Genomic DNA, 14,954 nt, shown 5'->3' with positions numbered 1-14,954 from the left:
AAACAGATAAGTTACACTAAGCAGACAAATTGTGACTAAATACAACTTAGCGAATAGTTGAGGACATCACACAAGCTTGCAAAAGTAGTGCTTGTATCACTAATAAAAGGCATTATTAGGATTGAATTAATCATTAATTTAATTTTAAAATTTTTGTTTAGCACTGAAAATTATAATGATTGTATAATGTTTGCTTACCTGAACAGAAGAATAACCATTCATGTCCTGTGTCATGTTCACAAGATGCCCAGAGACATTGACAAAAACTTGAACGGTAACTGAAACTGTGGATCCCCACCACGCCTCATTTCGTGCGTCAACCTGGAAGACCGGAAGCCCACGAGTGTCATTACATACTGTGGCCAGCACATATCTGCATGTGCCCTGAAAATCAAAGTAGGTTCCATCAAAAGATACATAATGTGGGTCTCCTGAAGCAGAACAGCTAGCATGGGGATTGGGATGACAGCCGTACTCTCCATCCACCACACGGCAGACTTCTTGTTCACTGCAAGATGATGGTGTGCATTGGACATTTCCAGTAATTCCATCACAAACACACAAAGACTGACACTCTTCACCATGCCAGAACTGCTCTCCAGGCTGCCGATAACGTCCAGCATAGTGGCAACCACAACCTGTTGGGGGCACACACTGATCTCCATTCAGAACAAGTCCATCATTACACTGGCATCCCTCCTGGCACTGCAAGGTGTACTGAAAGGGAAATGAGAGACTAGGGCAGGACGCAGGACAGGATGTGCCACACAATTCATAATGGGTATTTAGTGGGCAGATGGGATCTGGAAACAAAGCATAATGGGAATCATGAGAATGAGCAATGCTATCAGCTCTTTGCAATTGAATGTAAAAGTAATTAATTAAGCAATAATCAGTTTTGAATCTGCAAATCTTATAAATTACAAGATACTTACCACAGTAGGTAATGCTCCTCCACTCTCCAACTGTGATACCTTTCTGTTGGCAGAGCAGTGTGTATCCCCGCAGGGCCTCACATAGAGCCTCCCTGGCACCTCTTGTCTGCTCCAACATCTGAATGCAACCTTGTATGCGTTGTGAAGGGTCTAGTGTTCTGCTGCACTCAGCAAATGGTCCACCAGGCAACATCATGATGTTGCAATGCTCACTGAACTGACTGCTGTTCTGATATTGTCCTGGTTCCCAGAGGTCAGCTGGGTCCTCACAGTGGGCTGATAGGGACCCATCACGCCAACTGTCTGCAAATGTCTGGGTGTCGTTCTGTAGGACACCATCTGGGCTGTAAAACTCATCGTTAATGTTATCATTGAAGTTCCCACATAGACCTCCGAGTGTACCACTGTAAGTGCTTGGTGCTGTTATTCGGACAATGTGTGGCCAGTCAGCTCTGATGGTCACCCCAAAGTTTGTTTCCAGAACAAATCCCCTCACACTGCTGTGATAGATGCGGATCTGACTGGAACCAACACTGATGGGCAAACCAACCATCTGTCCATCCACCTGTGTATGGGAATGGAGAACAAATGTTGAATGATCTAGCGTATGGATGATTTAACGCTAGGTAAATTGTTTTTAATACAGGAAAAACTTATTAGAAAAAGCATTTTGGCTAACCTGTACATTGCTACCTTCTCCCATTTCTATGAGGACCTGAGTTCCTTCTGCCTCAAACTTCAGGAACCTAGCAAAACCTTGAAGGCCTCTAGGCACTTTCTCCACTGTCAAAGCAAAGGATGGTAGTTGGGATGGTGCCATAACTCTTGCAAGGGTCAGTCCACAAGCTCCAGGATATCTGAAAGTTTGTCCATCAAAGGTGTGATATGAACCCAGGCCTTCAACTGAACAAGTAGCATAGCTGGTGGGTCTGCAGCCTCTCTGACCATTATGAACTTCACACACCTCTGCTGGACCACACTGATGCTGAGAGCAGATCATTGTCATGCTGCTGCAAACACATTGCCTGCCACAGTCCTCATCCAACACTACTGACTGTCCCTCAGCATAATAGAATCCCTCAAAGGTGCACCCACAGGCTGCTTGAGGTACACATGTACCAGCACTGAGAATGTACCCATCATCACAGATACAGCTCTCCTGATTGGGCAATGGACAGTTCATTGGAGCAGAGGGATCACTGCAGGTGGCTGGACAGCTTGTTCCTTGGGCCTCAAAGTGGCTGTGCTCAATAGGGCATTGAATCTCTGAAAAAAGGAGGGTGTAAGTAAAACATGCAAGAATCTCTGATCTTTCTCCTTGCACAGTGATTAAAGTTAAATGCAAATTGTCTTACCACAAAATCCCTGTTGTCTCCACTGGCCTAGTTGTACCCCCTGTTGTTGGCATTGAGCAGCATACACATTGAGAGCCTGACACAGAATTGGTTGGTATCCTCCTCCTAGGCAAAGATCGTAGACACAGTTCTCTACATACGTCTGTGGTGCAAGTACAGATTGGCAGGGAGCAAAAGGACCATAAACATCTCCAAGGATCCCGCAGTGGTTTGTATCACTGTAAACACTGATATCATTGGTGCTACAATCAAGACAAGCCAGACCAGTGCACCTGACATTATGACATTCAGGGTCTGTGTCTCCCTCTACTTGCCAAGAGTTTGCAAAGTCCACATCTGAGCTCAGTATCTCTCCAGATGGAGAACGGAAATCATCTTCAGGATGCAGGTTAAAGTTTCCACACAAACCACATGTGGCATTCTGATATTCAAAAGGTACAGAGATTGTGACCCAGCTGTATGCATCATATGTAACCACCAAACCAAAGTCTATGCTGATGACCAAGGTGAAACCTGACTGATAGACCTGGATGGAGCCATTGTTCAGTGTGAATGGTGTTGCTCTAAAGGTACCATTAACCTGGACAATGTTGAGACAAGAGAATTTAGGAAGATGAAAAGATCCTCAATAACACATCACCATTATAACAATGTAGTAATAGTAATACCAACCTTTGCTTCATAATAGTGATCTTTAATCAGTTCAATTTCTTGGTCATACACAAACACTCTGACCATTCTAGTCCATGACACGTGTGTACTACCTCTATGGTCATTTTTGCCCTCAATGCGATAGTTTGGCAAGCCATTTCCACAAGCCTAAACAATGATACATCATCAGAATTGTTAAAGAATTACAAATTCCATCACACAATTAGATGACAAATGTAAATACATAAACACTTTTGTTTCAAAAATCTAACCTCAGAGAGAACATAAGTGCAAGTTCCCTGAAAGTGAAAAATCTGATTGTCAAAGGTGTAGTAGTGAGGATCTCCAGAGATGGTGCAGGTTTGTCTTGGAATGTTCTGACAAGAGTATTGGAAAGCTGCTGCACGGCATGCTTGGGAATAAGTGCAGGGTTCCAGACTGCACTGGAGGCCTCTGCTGGTACAGGTGCATCTCTCCTGACAGGTGGCATCACTCCAGAAAGAATCTCCCAATTGCACTGAAAAACCTGAAACAAAGACTTACTGTAAGTTTTGTGGATATAAACACCAAATATCTTTCTTTAAACCACTGGAAGAGAATCAGCTTAGATCAGAATGAATTTTAAAGCTAGTCCAAGCTGATTCATGCTGCTTTGTTGTTCAGCATCCAAAACCCCTGATTAACAGTTGATTCTACTGAAGCTGGATAACCTAATGAGGCTTGCTGGTTAGGCAGCCAACCAATTTAAATGTTCAAGCACAAAGAAGCCATGCACATTAATATGGCAGCATTCTATGCTGAGGACTGCTACCCAAAACACAACATGTATGCGGTTTACAGTGATTGCTGGACTTTAAAACCTAGTAGCTTCACCATGTCAACAAATTGCTTGTCAGCTGTTAATATCAAATATGCACTGGGAAAACTGGGAAAATAAATTACCATTGAACTGACAGCCCTGTGGTCCATAATCTGTTCTGAAGGCCCATCTGCCTGTTACATTGACATTGCTGCTGTATGATAAGCCTGTGAAGTCAGTCTGGAGTGATCCAGTAATTGAGAAATAATAGCTGGAGTCCATGTTGTCATAACCAGCCTAAAAAAAGATCCAGATGTCTACTTAGTTTGTTACAGATAATACAATTAGATTCGATTTTCTTTTATTAGATTTTCATAATGTGCATACCTGTACATATCGCTGTGATGGAGCAATTCTACCATAGTTCATTAAAACAAATGAGAGATGGCCATTTGAAATCAAAACCACTTGGAAAGATGTTTCCTGTAAGTATATAATAAGTTTTTAATATTGAAAGGTTTAGTCATCGTTTTGTTATTTAAATGTTTATTGGATAGAAGTTAATTGAGTCTCTTACAGTTCCTGAATATGGAAAATATGCCACTCTGTCCCAAGTTGCAACAAAGACCCATGAAGCAGAAAAGCTCAGATCAGGGAAGTATTGATTTATGTCTTGTGTAGCTTGTGTCAGGACATCGCCAGATGTGTACTGCTGATATGAGATCACACCGTTACCACGGTTATCAATATCAGTCCAGAATGGAGCGATGATGTCTTTGCCATCATGACCTGGGAAGCTGTATGGGGAGTAGCTGTACCATGGTCCATCAAAAGTCAAGTGTCCATTGTTGTTGACCTGAGAAACATGGATTTATTATGATGGACAGAATCCTTAAAAAGTCATCTCCTAATCTCTCAGATGTGAACAGATTCATAAAGAATGAATTTCATACAAAAAGGTTTACTTACATAAATTTGGCTATATGTGTGTCCAAAAAATATAAACGGTTGCAGGAGGTAGATGACTGCAGAACTTCCATCATCAATGCGTCCATTTTCTATGTCTCCAGCTCCAAATGGATAAAATGGAATTGGGCCTGAAATAATATTGAAGAGTAATAGATCTGTAAAACTATCATATAGTTTTGTGTATGCATGCACCCTTATGAAGAATACTGCAGTCAGATAATACAGACTCCTGAACATTTTAAAACCACAGGGAATGATCAACAGTCATCACACACTACCACAAGGGGCATCAGGATAAGACCAGTCCACTATTTTAAAATGCACTCTGCACTTTACACATAGACTATCTTACCCAAACCTTATACTATATGGATAAAGAAGTACTGACACCGTAAAACCACTACACTATGCTGTCACTAGCTGGGTTTCCATCACCCTGATTTTATGCACATTTTGAAGTATTGCATAAGAAACCAATGATGGAAATTCAAATAAAAATCCCTTAATTCATATAAAAGTTTTAACACTCGCTTGAGGAGGTTTTGACTTATGCGAAAAAGAGTAAATGCAAATAATGGGAGATGGAACCTCATTTGTCACATAAATTCTGATGAAGTGAACATTAAACCCATGTGACTGACCATCTAGCTGTATCAGCTGACGTTTTCCTTACCATATATGGGGCTCGACATCGTCGCAATGCCCTTGCTGTTAGTGCCTGCATAAAAAATGCTTCATTCCTTCTTCTGTGCTCAGCATTCAGTTTGGCAATGACAAGCTGCACTGCTAGAAAATGGATAACTTGCCCAATTGTAATTAAATGCAGTCTTGTCTCGATTTTTAAACCATGCCTTGTTGTATTTACTGTTGGTTATAGGTTACCAGTATCAAAATCAAATAACTTAGTAGTGCACTCTAAGTAAACGTGCAAATTTTCAGATATTTTCATGAATTCTTCTAGAAAACTTCTATTAAATAATCTGTATTCTTATGTTTATTCTGTTATAATTGTTTAATGTAAGGTGGTTTGAAAGCCTACACAACACATTTACTATTAAAGAAAATATGCCATAGGAGTGCAGATAAGAGCTCATAAATCAGGGGTGTCCAATCTTGCTCCTGTAGGGCCGTTGTCTCTGCAGAGTTTTATTCCAAATCAAACACGGCTGATCCAGCTAATAAAGGTCTTACTAGGCTGACTAGATAATTTGAGGCAGATGTGTTGAGGGAAGTCTTAGCTAAACTCTGCAGGACACAGGCCCTCCAAGACCGACTTTGGACACCCCTGTCATAAATGAATACTTTACCAGTGGTTGTGATGGGTGAAGTAGTGGGTTGGGTGGTTGTTGTTGTTGTCTGTGTTGTTGTCTGTGTTGTAGTCTGTGTTTTTGTTGTTGTCTGTGTTGTTGTTGTCGTCACTGTGTTACTCACTGTATTCAGGTGCAAATTTTGTAGATATCAATGTGAATAATTTTCAAACAAAACCCAGAAATGATAAAAGAGACGGTGTGAGTAAATTCTCTACCTGCACAGTAAGCAGAGCAGTCCAATGGTTTGACAAACTCATAAACGTAGTAATTTCCTGGACAGGCTTTGACTTGTATGGGATGAGATTCAGAACCACAGCAGCCGTTCCATGAGGACACACAGACGTGTCGTCTGACCACTCCATCTTCCAGCTGTGGATGAGGATCTTTGAGGAACATTGGGTAATAAGTGCCACACATCCCCTGACCGACACATGATTCTGACATCTGAGCACTCTGACCATTGATGAAAAGTCTGTACCAGCCGTTCCAATTGACATTATAATCACACATGACATTATAGTAGTTGTAATAGTTATAGTAAGGATTATCAGTGGATCTCCAGGGTTCATCCAGACTGGTGTAGTTGTCACAGGGGTCGACACTTGGAGTGCTGAAAACAACTATTATAGAAAAGAATAGTCCATTACTAAATATTGATTACAGTATTTTGGATACAGATTAAAGGCATTCATGGTAATAAATATATGTATCTTTCACAGATCTGCAAATGTAGCTCAAATACAAGTTGCACACTATAAATCCTAAATTTGTCTTTACTTATACAATTAAAGCTAATGTCACTACAACGCTTCAATCTTCATTTCATAAAGTGACAATAATATTTTCTGTGCTCATAAAGTCTCTGACTGTACTGTATTTATGAAAGAATACTGTAATTTATGAGGTTAAATTAATGACAACATTTTCATTCTGGGTTGAACTTATGGTTTAAGTTATCATGACTAAACTAAACATTCCTACTTGTTAGTTAGAGACAAAAAGAATAATACCCATAAGCTCTCACACCTGAACATTTTGACTGTTAGCTTGGTCAAAAAATAAGAACTAATGTCTCAATAGTTTACTGTAATGTCATTTTTCAGGTAATAAGTGTTTGCTTTGGTAAATATGGACCCTGTTCAGATGTTGTATTTCTTTACCACAAAAATGCAAATGAAATTTATTGTCTATTTCTGTAGAGAATCAGTCATGACTTCTACTCTATAAATGATTTTGAGACTACTGATGTAAACTTTGTCTAATGCATGCAGTTAAGGTTCTGTTCATACACTTGTCAGGTCAACTAATCCTGTTTAAGGTGAATTTACTACACAATTCATGAACATGTAAAAGCAGAATAAATGTACCTGCACAATATGTAGGGAGTGGTATCTCTACGTTTGGTCTGGTGAATTTGTAGACATAATAATCTCCAGGACAAGCTTTGACTTGGATTGGGTTTGAAGTGTAATGATTGCACTGATCATAATAAGAGCCGTGGACTTCACGAGTAACAACTCCATCTTCTACTCCAGGATGAGAACCAGCAAGCCACAGAGAACTGAAACCTCCACATGTCATATAAGGAGCACACCAGTCAGGCATCTGAGCACTCGATCCATTGATGAAAAGTCGATACCAGCCGTCCCATTTTACAATGGTGTCATCATGTCCAGCTATCCATCCATACCAATAGTAGTAATCATGTGTGTCTCTCCAGTACTCATCCAGTATGTTGTAGCTTGAGCATGGATCACCTGAGATTCAAATAAAGTAATTTTTTAATAAGAGGTGTAACTTTATGACATTTGTTATACATTCTTATGCTTATTAATGAAGCTGTCACACTGACACTAAAAATTGAATTAAAAGGCAACACAGTAAAATATATAAAACAATAATAGAATCATGTAATAATAATAATTAACAAATTTGAATTTCAACTAAATTCAGATTAACAAGCCAAACATGCACCAAACTTACTATAATTAATTCAAGAAATCACAGAAGCTTAATTTATTCCCAAATAGATTTTATTTCAAATGTAGACTTTATGTTACAGTTACATGAAAAGTTCCACGTTTTTCCAAAATTAAATATTTTTTTAAACATTATGGAAACCTACCAAAGGTGCTGGTGAATCCAGGAGTTACAGCTGGAGTTGTGAAATTGGTCTGGGATGCAGTGCTGATGTCTAAAAAAGAAAACTGAATAAATTAAATCATTTCAAAAGATTTTAAAGTCATGGTAAGAAAATATAAAATGTTTTACCTGTGCAGTATCCTGAGCACCAGTCTATTGGTTTTACAAGTTCATAGACATAGTAATCTCCTGGACAGGCTTTAACTCTGATGGGTTTTGATTTGTAATCACAGCAACCACCCCAATAATATCCTGCACAGACCTCACGGGTCACCACCCCATCTTCTATCTGAGGGTGTGGCCCATTGAGCGTCAGACCCAAGTATGTGTTACAACTGTATGCATTAACACAAGTTTCTGCCATTTGGATGTTCATCCCATAATGATAAAGTCTGTACCAGCCATTCCAGGAGAAAGATTCATCACAAATGTACAATCCACTTTCAGTTGTTGCTCTCCAGGGACGATCCAGAGACTCATAGTTGTAACAGGGATCATTGATGATGCTGCTGAAAGCAACTGACATGAAGAAAAGAGATGTTACAGTATGAGATCTTAAAAGCACAATATATTAGTTTTGTGATTTTAAGCAATTGTAGTGTAACCGTCAGTCAGGCCCTTCTCAGAAGATTGCTATCAGCACATAAAAATGTTGAATTAAATCCCATTTCAACATGTCAATCATAACTGCTGCATTCTGTTATTGTTTTTTGTGAGCATGTGGCCATATACATAATATATTTAACAGTCCTTGTGATTTTTTTATTGTAGCAAAATGACTAAAACACCCAAACAATGTCACACATTATGAAAAGAGTTATGTCATAGGCGTTTGAGCTTGGGGCCAGACTGGTATATCATAGAATCTATACCGGAACATGTGCTATTATTTTTACACCGTTTTTTTTTTAAATATATATAAACTGATCAAAAATTGAAACATCCTAAATTACAATGAATTACAGTTTGACAGTAAATATAAACAACAATTATATTAACCCTCTGGGGTCTAAGGGGTTTTTAGGGCCCTGGGGAAGTTTTGACATGCACAGACATTTGTGCTTTTTCAGTTGCTTAAAAACATATTAATGGCAAAAGTCTCATAACACTGTGTTCATCACAAACTGGGCTACAATATCATATAATCAACATGTTTCCTTGTTTCTGCTTCTTTGCTTGTCAAATTCTTTTTCTTTTTTTCAAAAAGTATGAATATTCCAAGGGTCAACGATCGATTTAAGCATTACCTAAACTAAAAACTAAAGCATTACCACTTGAGTTGGAGTGTGATATTGCTCTATATCAGCAAGGCTACAATTAGGTCAGAGGCACGAGGTTGCATATTGCTAGTGCGATATTGCTGTATGTAAAATTATTATGCAAGATATTAAAATTATTTAGGTATTATAATAAACAAACTACAAATACACAGCTTCAAGATATGTGTTTATGACGTATGTTTACCCCCACTAGTGACTTTTTGGGCGGATGGTGGTTTTACAGAGGGGCTTTTCATAATTTTTTTCAACATGGAGATGCAACCCTTGCATCCCATTCTCAAACTGAGCCCTGGTAAAAAAGTTAATAAAAAACTGTGCCAGAGAAACAGTCCCGTCTGGCCTTCATTGTGAATGAAAACAATTTATCCATGAAGCTAAAAAAATAGATGATCTCGAGCAGTTGGACATTTTTTGAACTATCAGTAGCAAATTGTGTTACGCATAACAACTGAAGTTTGTATACTAATATTAATCTTTGTATCTTTATGAGATATAAAAACAGAAAAGATCACAAGAGTTCCTCAGAGATCTTTACCTGCACAGTATGAAGGTCTGTAGGTTGAAACATCTGGTGTGACGAGTTTATAGACATAATAATCTCCTGGACAGGCTTTGACTTGGATGGGGTTGGAGCTGTACTGACCACATTGGCCGTAGTACCACCACCATATATTGCTTCCCAAAACCTCACGGGTCACCACTCCATCCTCAAGTCGTGGATGAGAACCGCTGAGATACAGTCCAGTTTCACCACCACAACCCATTGAAGTAAAACACCATTCAGACATCTGAGCACTTGTTCCATTCAAATACAGTCGATACCAGCCGTTCCACTCAACAATAGTGTCGTCATGTCCATAGTCCTGATATGTGTTCAGCCGTATATCTCTCCAATATTCATCAATAGCGTTATACTGATAGCATGGGTCATAGCTGAGAGTTGTAGGTACTGAGAGAAAAGGGAAAGTAACACAAAGCCTCAGTCAAATCAGTGAATCCGAACTGATCACAGAAATCAATAATCCTCTAGATGTTAACCGAATAAACAACATAACACAACACATACCAGTTGTAGTTTCTATGATTGAGGTTGGAGTCGTCATAATGTTTGTAACATCTGTGGGGAATTGATGAATATTAAATCAACAAAGAACTAATTATCATATCATATTTATACAAAAGCATTTGTCAATGTATTTACCTGCACAGTAGGCCAAATAGCAGGATATAGGACTCACAAACTCATAGACATAATAATTGTCTGGACAGGCTTTGACTCTAATGGGATTGGAGTGGAAATAACAGCAGTCACCGCTCCAGTGACCACAGACGTCTCGTGTGACCACTCCATCTTCAACCGTTGGATGTCCACCATTTAACCACAGTGGTGCAAAAGTACCACATCTGTACTCTGGGACACATGTGTCTGGCATCTGAACACTCTCACCCTGGATGATAAGACGATACCAACCCGCCCAATCCACATTCACATCACACATTATCTGAGATAAATCCTGATTACTGGTGGATCTCCAGAGATCATCCAATACATTGTAGTTGGAGCAGGGATCAACTTCTGTTTAAAACATAAGAGAAAGCACATTTACTTAACATTATATACTCTTTATAAAATGTAATATGGTACAAAATATCTTTTTAGTTCACTGTCGTTTGACATGAAATCAAATTAACAAACGGTTTGATGTCAATATACTGTACATGTGCACAGATTCCTGGAGCATTGCTAGGGTCAAAGGTGATGGAAGGAACTGCCCTGAGAACGTGAGCCCCCGACACAGACAATCATTTTTAACATGCACCGTGACAAAACATAGTTCAGTGCTTTACTCTGTGCCAAAGTGGAAAAGAAGACTTCTCTGACACCCAAGCTTCCTCTGACACCCACAGCCAATCATGGTTCTGCAGTAGGAAAGCACCAAGATGCAAACTCCTCCTTATCTAAAGTTATAAAAGTACCTTTTTTCCAGACATTCCTCGCTCTAAAAAAGCTCTGAGTCCTCCTAAAAGAGAGACATTAACAGAGTACACATAATTCCTGAGTCTCCCCAGAGATTGTAACAGGACAAACCAAAACCTCAAAGTTCTGAGTCTCCGGCCTTGTGCTAAGAGACTGAAACAGAGCAACCCCCATCGCTCTGATTCTCCACCCTGCGTGTTAGAGATTGCAACAGGACAAACCCCATCATTCTGAGTCTTCCGCCATGTGCTAAGAGACTGAAACAGATCACCCAACTTCTGAGTCTCCTGCTGAGAGAGACTGTAACAGACATCGAAAAACCAACCAAGTTTCTGAATCTTCAAGTTCTGAAATCTCTCTGTGTGTCCCGGAGATCAGCATTTTCACAGCACTTCGTGTTCAAGGCTGTTGTACTGAACCTGACTCTTTCCCAATTGCAGCACGGGAAAAGCCTGACACGTGGCCGACAGGTCACCACTGGACTGCTCATTCAACCGCACAGAACGTAAATATCACAAAACCAAACCTCTTTACATGGCATTGTTCCGTTCTATTAGTAACTATTTACCATAGATGCTTCTTAATATTGACACACACGCACACACACTTGAGGTAAAACTGGTATATGGCATACTAACCAGTAGTTTCTCGTTTAAAAATCTCTAAATGAATTGGTACCCATGTCAAAATGACTACAGCTGTATAGAGATCAAGCAGGAAGCTTGTAGATTCAAATGTAAGAATTTGTTAAACAAATATTAATGAAGAGTTTGGTTCCAAAACGCAATAAACGCCATTTTTGAAAAAAAAAGAGTTACTACCAGAATCAGTATTATATCAGGTCAGTATTAAAAAGTAAATTCTTAATTTTACGCAAAATTCAATATCCGCCGTGTTATTCTGTCATCTTTTCTCCCTTTTTCCCAAAATGCAATAAACGCCACTCCTCCTTTTCTACAGAATGCCATAAATCCACTCCACATATTACGGAGTCCTAGTACACGGAGTCCTAGTTTTCCTCATCTGTACTTCGTGATCATCAAACAAACAAAAACAAAATAATACTTTAATAGCATTGATAAACCTGTGGTGGTTTTCTGTGACCGGAAAGAAACGTAAGCCATCAACATCTAATAATTTACGCAAAAGGCACTCGGGAGACGGGTGCTTGTTTGCCCGGGCCGACAGCATCAAGTTTCTGTCATGATAACACATTGACCCCAGGGCATCTTATGAAAAACTTTCCATAATTTTACTCAAAGTCAACGAAAATCGAGCAGGACCAAAACATTTTACAACTGATCGCTGTGAAAAACGTTAAGCGACGACGTCAAGTATAACCGCAGCAATGACAGTGTTCTTTATACCACAAAGTAAGTGTTTTGATTAATGACATTAATGTTTATTTTTTTAATCAGTGTGTGTACAACTGTTCAACTAAATGAATATAACATGGCAAAGATGAATGCACATTTATATAGGCGATTGATTCAATAGATTTATAGCATTTAGAATAAAAACTTGTCATTGATTTATTGCATTTTGTGGAAAGAATAAGCAGTTTTTATAATAAATCTTTGAAAATCAAGTTATGGATTTGAATTTTTTATGTTTTTATAACCTAAAGATACTATGTGAAAGTTTGTAACAGAAAATAGTGGTTTTCATCTTGTCACTTTCTTGGTATAGAAAACACGTTTTTACCGAAATTTGTCAAAATGGATTAATTGTTTTGGAACCAAACTCTTAATTTGTACTTGTATGCAAAGATTTTGACACAGCTTCAGTGTGACCTTCACAGTGTCAAAACTTGTCAAATAAAAAGCTGCAAGTTTTGATTTGCACTCTTAAACATTATTTACAAACCGGTCTTCTGAATCTGAAGTTGCATACAAATAATCTAGTCACAAATGTGTAAACTGGCATTCACATTGACATAATTCATTTATTAAATTCAATTCTATTTATTAAAAAGTTTATGAATGTGAACACTTTATCAGTATTTTTTAATGTTTAGTAATTGTGATTTCATGATTGAGGTCAGAAGTAAACAGCACCTGTTGTTTGTGATTCAGGTGTGAGTCCTGAATGAGAGGTCATCATTGGTGATGGTGGTGTTGGTGTTGAGTATGGAGTTGTTGATACAGGAGCCACCGTACCATTAACTGAAACTATGTACAGTAAACAAAGACAGTAATAAAATAAAATATTATATGTTTTTCTCTTATGTGCACTGCATGAACTACTCAAACAAATAACAAAGCTGCTAAACATTTCAAAGCAAAAAGTAAAAAAGATTAACACACTAAACTTTACATGTTTCTTAAGATAATTTAAAACATGTAAATCCAAGATAAATAATGTTAATTTACTGAAAAAAAAATTAAAAATGTAATTTTGTGAATACAAACACAAAAAGAAGTTTGTGTTGATAATATTTACTAACAGCTTGCCCCAGCCCCTAGTGCAAACCATCATTTTCACATTAAATAACGACTGTCATGATTTACTAAAGACCCGGAGTGGATAATTGGCGCTGTAAAGGTGTGGTCTAATTATTTTTGCAACTGATCGCATATGCATTTTTAGGAGTTTCCCTTTGAGAGTCAACATTTTAAGGAGGACAATATTTAAATGATTCATGCAATGTTGTTCAGAGGATTGTTTTAACACATAACAGTTTATTTAGAATCCCAGATGAACATATTTTTCAAAAATATTGTTTGTCAAGCCATGTTATTTTTTATTTGCTGAGGTAAAGAAAATAGGAGAAGTAACACAATTGCAGGTGTTACAAAACTTATTCTAAACCATAATGTTTTTTGTCCTCCAGTCCTTTTCAGTGTTCTATGGCTTCGTTAGCTCAGATTACACACCCTGAATTTTCCATTGCGATGTCCGTGGTGCTGAATTCAAGCGCATCAGGTGTTTGTAGATCACCTGCACCTCATCAGCTCTGCTTATTGCGTCCATGAACTAATTTTTGTTGCTCTTAGTAGATTGCGTTGGTCATTATGGAAATCAGCTGTTACAGTACACCAGTGCTATTTAATTTAAGCTTTTTTTAGTAAATAACCCGTATACATTATCACCCCCATTTCATATTTTTGGAATAGTGTTTAGTAAATTTGGCCCTAAGTCTTACTTGAAGTGCATGTCTGAACGTAGTCACTGCAGCAGTCATGAAATGTGAGACAGGCCACATCACAAAAACACCCGCGATAGCAGCCGTTATTTTGTCCAGGACAGCAGAGCATTGAGGGCTGAGAACATGAGCCTAAAAGACAAAAGACCCAAGACATTAATACAGAGACAGTAATAGTACAGTTCACCACAAATACAAAAACATTTGATTTCAGATTTTTTCACCCCCTCGAACTAGAGCCAGTGAATTAGGGCTTAGCGGTTATAATTCACTATGGGGTTAGGGTACTTGTAAGCTTACATAACAAATTTACTCCACTTGCAGTACACAGATAAAGAAAAATGAGTCTAATGAAAATATCCCAGAAAGATGCAGATGAGCGCTCACAGA

General features: G+C 38.5%; 1 protein-coding gene across 9 annotated transcripts in view; it reads right to left on the bottom strand.

The window, feature by feature from the left end:
• The window catches only part of LOC135743114 (IgGFc-binding protein-like), a 58,924-nt gene that overhangs the window by 25,112 nt on the left and 18,858 nt on the right, over positions 1-14,954 (bottom strand). For 8 of the 9 annotated variants that reach the window (XM_065260667.1, XM_073814960.1, XM_073814964.1 and 5 more), the window contains 20 exons: positions 14,565-14,696; positions 13,477-13,590; positions 10,643-11,017; positions 10,508-10,558; positions 9,977-10,390; positions 8,291-8,680; positions 8,145-8,213; positions 7,387-7,776; positions 6,235-6,639; positions 6,017-6,139; positions 4,710-4,837; positions 4,318-4,596; positions 4,128-4,223; positions 3,884-4,037; positions 3,214-3,467; positions 2,963-3,109; positions 2,291-2,870; positions 1,615-2,201; positions 936-1,500; positions 199-803 (listed from right to left, as the gene is read on the bottom strand). In XM_065260667.1, coding sequence (XP_065116739.1) covers positions 199-803; positions 936-1,500; positions 1,615-2,201; positions 2,291-2,870; positions 2,963-3,109; positions 3,214-3,467; positions 3,884-4,037; positions 4,128-4,223; positions 4,318-4,596; positions 4,710-4,837; positions 6,017-6,139; positions 6,235-6,639; positions 7,387-7,776; positions 8,145-8,213; positions 8,291-8,680; positions 9,977-10,390; positions 10,508-10,558; positions 10,643-11,017; positions 13,477-13,590; positions 14,565-14,696 — 5,858 coding nt within the window. The remainder of the gene's footprint in view (positions 1-198; positions 804-935; positions 1,501-1,614; positions 2,202-2,290; positions 2,871-2,962; positions 3,110-3,213; positions 3,468-3,883; positions 4,038-4,127; positions 4,224-4,317; positions 4,597-4,709; positions 4,838-6,016; positions 6,140-6,234; positions 6,640-7,386; positions 7,777-8,144; positions 8,214-8,290; positions 8,681-9,976; positions 10,391-10,507; positions 10,559-10,642; positions 11,018-13,476; positions 13,591-14,564; positions 14,697-14,954) is intronic. The other variant, XM_073814966.1, reaches the window with a different exon arrangement.

This window comes from Paramisgurnus dabryanus, chromosome 1 (genome assembly GCF_030506205.2).
Source record: "Paramisgurnus dabryanus chromosome 1, PD_genome_1.1, whole genome shotgun sequence".
Classification (NCBI taxonomy): domain Eukaryota; kingdom Metazoa; phylum Chordata; class Actinopteri; order Cypriniformes; family Cobitidae; genus Paramisgurnus; species Paramisgurnus dabryanus.
Note: the sequence above shows the minus strand (reverse complement) of the source record. Positions and strands in the feature narration are given on the sequence as shown.